Below are 8808 nucleotides of genomic sequence, written 5' to 3' on the forward strand. Positions count from 1 at the left end.
GTGGATCCCGTTTTACCCCCTTAGGGGTGGAGTTTCGTAAAATCCTTTCTTAGCGGATGCCTACGTCATAACATCTACCTGCATGCCAAATTTCAGCCCGATCCGTCCAGTGGTTTGGGCTGTGCGTTGATAGATCACTATGTCAGTCAGTCTGTCAGTCAGTCACCTTTGAGTTACATATTTTTAGATAACCGTAACTATGACAATGACCGGATTTTTTGTATGGAGTTTGACAGATTTAGATGGTGCAATTCAGCGTTAGTCTTAAGCCATTTGGGTAACAAACGAATTTAAGTTTACATAAGCTAAGGTTGGTTTACGTAAGCTGGTTAAATAAAAAACTCTGAGAGTCCCTAACATCCTAGTTTGAAGCCACGATAGCCGAACGGGGTCGGACTAGCTGATTCGTGATCCGAGGAACGAACCCCGATGCCGCTCGACTATTGTGGTGAGACCACTTGTGACACAAGCATACGTGTATTTAGCTTAGTACGAGGGGCCAACGCGACTATTATTAATTTGTGCAATATAAATTACTAATATTGTCATAGGCCTAGGCCCATTTATTGTCCCGAAGCAGTGGTAGGGTTAATATTGGGACGTGTAAAAGTGCTTTCTAAAAGCCTATTTGCAAAAATAAATGAATTTTATGAATTTTATTTAATATTCTTTAAAAAAACGTTGTCCCTTTGGCCAAATGGGAAGCGCAAGCATTTTCCACTCAATAAAAATGCTACTTCCAGAACAGCCAGATAATTTATCAAATACCAGGCTGTCCCGTTAAACCCGGTAATCGTAAATAAGTTCCAGGGAACCAATAAATTATCATTCCAGGGATCGCTCGCTCAGCTCGAATGACGTGGAATCGATGAGAAAACAAAAAAGTATCGCTTCTCGATAAATTTTGGAGAAGTAGAAACGGCATTTATGGCACCCTTTGCGATATTTACGAGAATAGTATGTATGTAGAGCACGCACAAATACCTAACAATCTACGTTTCCTACAAGGAGGATGAATCTAAAGACATTTTGACGATTTGTAAGAACTAACTTAGGTGGACCGACGATCTGGTGAAGGTTGCGGGAAGAGCCTGGATGCAGGCAGCGCAGGACCGGTCTTTATGGAAATCCTTGGGTTAGGCCTTAGTCCAACAGTGGAAGTCATTTAGCTAAAACGAGCGAAAGAAGAACTAACTTAATAAATGTAAAGAAATAAAGATAAATATTTTTCATTTCGATTTTGTTTTTCATTGTATGTTAGTTTGTAAAAACTATTGACTAGTGATTGAGTACAAAACTAGAAGATCATAATAATATAGGTATACAGGGTGTCCCGTAATGTAACGTCAAGCCGGAACTGGGTGTTGAGGCAAGTTGTGCTGGTTATCAGAAAAATATAAAAAAAAATCTATGTGGCATATTTTAAAAATAATAGGCATTTAAAAAAAATCAAAAAATTCTACTTCAGGAGACGGTCCTTTTACTCGTGTTGCCATAAATCTTCACTTTTTCCAAATTTTTTTTTTGTTATGTAACCCTGAATAATGCTTCTCTAAATTGTTATCAAAATTACAAAACCAGCTGCTCCAACTTGGATGAAAAAAATACATTATTCCCAAAAAAAATATCAAAATAAAAATTTTGCTTAGTTTAAACTGACTGTACTGAAAAAAAATTGTACTACGCGAGTGTGGCAAGTGACGTCATAATTTGGCTCATTTAGTAAGGATTCCAAAATGGTATAACACTTTGTAAAATCTTGCTGTAATTGTCGACAATTTTTGTTTATTGGAAATAATTCCGTTTTTAACTTTATCTACCTTGGTTAAAAATATTATTCTAATGTGCCCAAAATTCATGTTTCTGGCTTAAGTGAGGTGGAGAAGCCATTTTAAAAGGTATGAGCGGGACGGAGAGGGCCATCTTACCAAGCAGGGATGTTATGGATATCCGTAACCGTAACCGAAACTATCGGATATCCGAAATAAAAAAATGTCCATAACCGTAACCGAAACTGATTCAAAAGTTACGGATAGTTTCGGATAAAGGCCAAACTGCAAAACTCTATGAAATCTGCAGTATACACGCCGCAGCTGCAATGCCGCGCTGCCGATTTCATAGTTTTGCAGTTTGCGGTTGCAGTTTGCGGTCTGCGGCCCGTCTTGGAATTGTACCTTAAATNCTTATACCAATTGACAATTAATGAGAAATTACTATAAAACATTAAAAAATTCACTTCGTTTACCGGGTCCAGTGGACTCAAAAACACATTTTTCGTCTGTAGCAATCACATGCAGTGGGCTATTTGACGATTATGACCGCTATTAGCTGTGCTACAATGTCGTGGAAAGGTACTAAGAGCGACAACATAGCAAACGTCAAACTTTAAAAGTTATTACACAAAAATTGAAGTACTGGGTCCGTTAGACCCATTAGCGAGTCCTTAAGTGTTAATGTGCCATAAGTATGTATCACTTAACTTTAAACTGTCATGTTTACTTTAATTATACACAAAAATAGAATAAAATCAATTATAAAATAGAAATAATAAACGTTAACAAAAATGTACTCTCTGTATTTTTAATTTTTTTTTAAATCACATTAATGTTATACGAAAAAATATTTAAATAAATAAATAAATAAATAAATAAATAATGCATAATTAGGTTTTTTTTTAACTTTCATGTTTACTTTCACATTTTTATACAATAAAATTTTTGTTAACGTTTATGTAGGTATAATTTAATTTTAAAGTAAACATGTAATTAAAAAATAAACCTAAAGCCTAATTATTATTATACATTACTAATACATCCACATACTCGTATAGGTATTTTTTTAAATAACTTGTTACTATGTTTGTCATGCTTTAGGTCTTTGAGTAAAAAGTTGTGTCACAGTGTAATTTGTCGATCGGAGGTTCTGTCGTGCAATCGTTTGTCGAGCCTAAGTAATGTCGCGCTAGGGTTTGTCGCTCCAAAGTACTGTCGTGCTTTCGTTTGTCGAACCATCGTTCTGTCGCGCTAACGTTCGTCGAGCTAATGTGCAGTCGCGCCATCGATTGTCGGCATAACGTACTGTCGCCACTACGTTTGTAGCACCTTTGTTTGTCGCAACTATGATATACACTCCCTCAAGAGAAGCGTGGGGAGTGTAAGCTTTTAATCCTCTATTTACCTCTGGTTAATTCTTACTCTTGCTGTGAAGACTGAATGATCTGATGATAATAGATTCAAGACAGATTGGTTGAATTTTAGATTTATATTTCTTAAATAATTGCAAAAATATTTGTAAGTTTTTTTATCAATATTCCCTAACCTACTAGCGGCAATACCATATAACCAATTGAACATTTGGATCAATCGTGTATCTACTATACCATGACTAAAAACCTTTATTTGGACCAGTTATAGGTCTGAAGCCATTTTTGAGAGTAGTATATTTTATGTACAGTCACGGAATGAAAAGGTTCGTCAGTTTTCAAATTGATTCCTTCAACGTATCGCGAGCACATAATACCTTTTGAAACTATGTTACAGAATAGTCTCGAGTTAGAGAAAATAATCTTTAACTGTTCGTCAGTAAAGTTCAAAATTATTCAGATCAAAGTTGTTTGACGATTTAACTTGTCAAGAAGATTATTATGATTGATAAACTAAAACCTTCTTGTTGGTTCAACCTGCCATTATCTATTAAATAAAAAAACTACATTTTGTAACATTGCCCTGATGGGATAGAAAAATAAACAAGCAAAACCTTATTCGTTAGCAAACGTCATATTTATTTAAATGTTAGCAGCACTGTTTCTTGCCCTGTTATGTTGGCAGGTTTGACTCTACCTAGTGCAAGCGAAAACCGACACTAAGGTGACGAACCTTTTCATTCTGCGACTGTACTTATAATAGTTATGATTAGTTATGCTAATAAAGGATGCCTAATCGTGAATTTCTATTCCAATCGTACCAAAATATGCATCCATTTTGCACGCTCTATCTACGAGTATAAAATGCTTTCCTGTATTGTTTTCCTCACTTCCCCAAATTCATTTTCAAATTAGACAACCAAATACACCACTTGTGCTAGTTTCAATGGAAAAATGAACACGATTTCATTAGGGATGTCGTGAAATTTCCACGTTTCTTATTTTCCAGTTGACATCGCTTGTTCGAGGGGTTATCTTAATTGGATTCTATTCATAAATCCATTGTGTTCTAGAGCTACGGTCAATCAACATTTGGCTGTAAATGAGAAATGGTAATTCTATTTGCGACGACAATATGGTTGTATGGTGAGCATTTTGATTATTATCTTTGTAAACTTTAAGAAGTTGGTAACGATATTTTAGGAATTGGATCAATAGGTAATTTGCTATGAAATTAATGGGGTAAAATATGACTTTATTTATAATAAAAAAAGTGTTTTAAAGTTTTCAATAGTAAAAAGCATCTCTTTTGACGATTAATAATATAAGAAACATTCACTGTGATAGTTTTTAATAAAAAGAAACTTACTTCCAGTAGAACATAAGTAACTTTTTTGTGGCAAAATTAAGGCCCTTTCCGCTACAATCCAGTTTTGCGGGACTGTACTGTCATGGGAAATTCGAATTCCAACGGATCGGTTATTTAATCTTGATCTGCCGATGGCCGAAAATGATATTATTATCTGTCTCTTTACTTAAAATCTGTTTAAGTATTACAAGCAACAAACGCCAAAATTTGTCCAAAAAAATGCCCCCCCGAAAACACAATGGTCTGCGGCCTGGACATCAAGAGGAGAGAGTACAAAATGTTCCCAGGGACATGCGCGCTGCACGCCTATGCCGAGTGTCATCATGTTGGTATGCTTGCTAATCATATTGATATGTATATGTCAACGCGAAATTGTGAACTCCGTCAGTTTATAATATAACGCGTGAGATTGTAAACTAACAGTGGGATAGGTTAGGTTAGATTGTAATCTAACTACGTCAGATTATAATCTGACGGAATTAACAATATTACGGTGACGTCATATAGATTGTTTCATCCACGAAAACGCGCCCCACAATTCTTTGATTCTTTGATCCGATAACACTCAAACAGTGTTATCGGCTACAATAATGACGCTCGGATTGCTTGGATAAAACTCCCCGCACCCCGCGCTTCACTCGACCAAAGATTGGTGGGGCGCGTCATCGTGGATGAAACGATCTATACATATTGTGCTAGCACATGAGATTAAATATTAGAGCTCTATAACATGCCACATTTTAAGCCTGAAGTAAACTTACGAGTATCAAACATGCTAACTAAATGTTACTCTGATAAAATGTTTCTCGCATGTTGAATTCTAGCATGAAATGGCATTTCCATAATAAGTGTCACTCTAATCTAGTGTTCAACGTGCGTGTAACTTTTGAAGCCCTTGAGCTACTCGTATGAAACAACAAGACAACGGCGTTGTTATACCTACTTACCAGGGGCATTTCACTGCCACAGCTTATTGCCAATTTAAATAGCTTCATTCTCCATTTCTTCAACTACGCCTTTAACTTTAAAAATAAATAATGTACCATCTTAAAGTACTCAGATACAAAGTAGATTTACGAACACGAATTCTTTTATATTTTCTCGCCTCTGAACTGTTAGCATCTTTTTTTTTTTTTTTCGTCAGGAAATGCATGAAATTGCATACCCACTGGCCCGGGGGAACCAGTGGGTTATGTGAGGCTCTCCCTGCCAGATGGGCAGGGCCTACTCACTAAAACCTGACGGTGTCCCCCCGAAGTCTTTGGGACGGAGCCGCGAGTTATTGTCCGAGCTAGACGGCCTAGACATTCTTTCGCGGCTCCGCCCCAGACTGTGGCTCGCTCTGTTGGTAGCTTGACTAAGTCATATTAGATCCTCATGGCATTCCTATGCGGCGTCTTCTTTCTTTCTTCCTTAAAGGTTTTCAGTATAGCGAGGGATGTGACCTGCCCAAGCCCATTGCCACTTCAACTTTGGCATTTGGAAAAGTGTCATACAACGATGTCTTTTTTTTCTTGTAGATATATCTACTCTCACATCTGCCATCGCCCAATGGTAGGAAAATGTATGAACTAATAAAAAAAATGTTTCAGAACTATCAGAAACACCTCTAAAATACTGCATACAAAACCAAATATCCAGTTCTCGCAAGATGTACGGGGAATCATGCCCGGTATTCTGCCCGAGCCACTACCGCCCCGTCTGCGGCGCTTCTAAGCTGAAGTCCTACGTCTATAGGACCTTCAACAACGGCTGTTATTTGGACATGATCAACTGCCGAGGGGAGGATGATTATACAGGTTCGTTTTTTTCAGCTAAATGACGTTCACTGCTATAGTCTGTGAGCACTTAGAATTTTGTCCAATGACCCCAAGTTACCCATCCTTATCGCTCACGCGTAATTATATTGCTGTCGCGACTGTGTGACGGGCGCCCGCAGTGAGTGTGCGAGCGCGACAGCAATATAATTACGCGCGAGCGATAAGGATGGGTAGCTTGGGGTCATTGGACAAAATTTTACGTGCTCACAGACCGGGCTTTAGACCAAGCAAGGCCTCCCCCAACGATTTCCACAACGACCGGTCCTGCGCCGGCCGCATCCAGGCACCTCCCGCGACCTTCACCAGATCGTCGTTCCAGGTACAGGTACAGAATAGTCGATTAATCAGGTAGATTTAATAAAAATAATTCTTGAACTTATAATACAGAAAATTTATGCAAAAGGTGCCAAATTTTCTGAGCCATTTCAGATCAGTCGAGTTTGGCACGCTCTTTTTGGGTCTGTCTGTATAAGTAAATCATGAAGTTTTTATAAAACGTAAACCTAGTTAATAGTTTGCATTTTAGATGTGTATCTTAGATTAATAAAACCTAGATGGATAGTCTTCATACAAACGCTTCGTCAAGAGTGAGGCAAAAATCTTATGTCATTAGTGTCAATTTTGTTGGGGAGTGTAGACAGTGAAGGCGATTTTCCCGAAAGTAGGGAAATTTTTAATACGTTTTTAATTATTTTATAACTAACAAAAACAAAACGCATCATGTACTTACTTATTTATTGAATTCAAAGTACCTACCTAATTACAATAAGATAAATCGACTGAAAGGTCTCGATTTCATAAAAAAAGGAAGTGTATTTGTACGGCGAACAATTGGGAAATAAATTTTCTTGTTACTGGTATCATTCCCGTATTTAATTTTTGAAAGCCAAATTCAAGCAAAATACGCGTCGAATCGTAGTACTTACTTATGAAATGTAACACTAGTCACTTTCTTTAGTTTTTCTGATGTATTAAGACACCCTTTCACAACACAATTCGTCTTAATTAATTAAAAGTCGTCGGACGTGTTTACCAATTTTTCACTTTGACAGTTCATGTGACGTTTACGAGTAAGCCATTCTGGCTTACTAAAATCTGCCTCACCTTTCGTGCACTGACTATCTATCTAGGTTTTATTAATCTAAGATGTGCATTAAAAATTCGATGACCTAACTCGCTAATCTGTATAGAATGTCGGCAGTTGATGATTATTCCGTTACCTCTTAATGGACATTGGACATGTTTGTAATCGCTTTTTAATTGCTTTCGACTGCACTTTTATTATAGACATTTCAATTGCTCTCTCACAAGCGAATCCATTATAAGAAAAAAATGTTATTAGATAAATTATAAATGGTTCTCAATATTTTTTATTGTAGTTTGATAAAAGTTACTTAAAATTTTGTAAATAGTTTTTATCATTAATATTATTAGTTATTATTGTGCAAAAATTCCTATATACCTAATACCTAAAATGTTACAAAATGTATAATCTTCTTATACCATACCATAAATAAAATATAACATTTAAAACATCTGCACTTTCATATTTATAGCAGAGCTCCTATACTTATAATCCGTATTATAATTTTCAGGATATGTGGAAGTACCATTGGAGTATTGCCCACATCACCTCATGAAGAACATTTTCAAGGAGCAGGTCGTGATCACGAATATGAACGATTTTCACGAAGGATTCTAAAACAAAGTCAAATAAAAGTGAAAAGTTATAAGTTCACCTGTGAGAGATTTTCTGTTTTAAATAAATACATAAAATAATACTTATACCTGAATAAATGAATCTACTTATCTAAAACTTTGTACGACACATGGATAGCAGTCAAGGGTGGCAAATATCTAATCTCATTTGTTTGTGAAATCTTTATTATTGGATTACCATAATATGCTCCTTTCATAACTAAAGTACTAAGAAAACCCAGTGAGTGACAAACAACGAAAATAACATTCATTTTAAAAGATCGACGTGTCTTTAAGTACATCTTAACTGTGCTTCAGTAACGTTGTTTAATTTTATACTATAATCGAATCATACTTAGCTTATTCCCAGTAGCTATTCCAAGATTTACCATGTTTTAGCCTATTAATATCACAATTCCATGTTAATTACTGTTGCATGTGCTAATTGGAACAGGTCACGTTCCAGGTATTTTAGGATTTCCCTGTTCCATATCTATGAATCACATAATTAGCGGGGTTCAGGATCGTTTGCGAATGGAATATGTGCTAAATGGAATGGAAAGGGAGATTAACAATTATGTAAGGGTAAATAAACGTTAGTAGGATTTTTGACTCTATAGAAAGTCACACGACTTCCTCAGGAGATAATCGAGAAAATACGTGAAACGTAGCTGAAACCAATAAATAGTACCTATCTCTAAATCGTAAGTAAAAATTTTTAATCTAAATTTAAAAAAAATGTGAATTACACTCCAGAACCGCGCTGGACTGATTTCAAT

At 36.2% G+C, this 8808-nt stretch overlaps 1 protein-coding gene across 1 annotated transcript; it reads left to right on the forward strand.

The window, feature by feature from the left end:
- Positions 1-4749: 4749 nt before the first annotated feature.
- Positions 4750-8064, forward strand: LOC114360517 (uncharacterized). The gene is made up of 3 exons (XM_028315244.1): positions 4750-4840; positions 6104-6310; positions 7927-8064. Exons 1-3 carry the CDS (start codon positions 4750-4752, stop codon positions 8031-8033), a joined length of 405 nt encoding a protein of 134 aa, XP_028171045.1. The 3' UTR covers positions 8034-8064.
- The last annotated feature ends 744 nt before the right edge of the window (positions 8065-8808 follow it).

Source organism: Ostrinia furnacalis, unplaced genomic scaffold (genome assembly GCF_004193835.3).
Source record: "Ostrinia furnacalis isolate ACB-3 unplaced genomic scaffold, ASM419383v2 OfSCF5073, whole genome shotgun sequence".
Classification (NCBI taxonomy): Eukaryota; Metazoa; Arthropoda; class Insecta; order Lepidoptera; family Crambidae; genus Ostrinia; species Ostrinia furnacalis.

Excerpts from the sequence above, each read along its gene's own strand:
- LOC114360517 (XM_028315244.1), top strand. The coding sequence starts at position 4,750 with ATGGTCTGCGGCCTGGACATCAAGAGGAGAGAGTACAAAATGTTCCCA. Across the intron at positions 4,841-6,103 it reads TGCCGAGTGTCATCATGTTG|AACTATCAGAAACACCTCTA; the intron begins GTATGCTTGCTA and ends AAAATGTTTCAG. Across the intron at positions 6,311-7,926 it reads AGGGGAGGATGATTATACAG|GATATGTGGAAGTACCATTG; the intron begins GTTCGTTTTTTT and ends TATAATTTTCAG.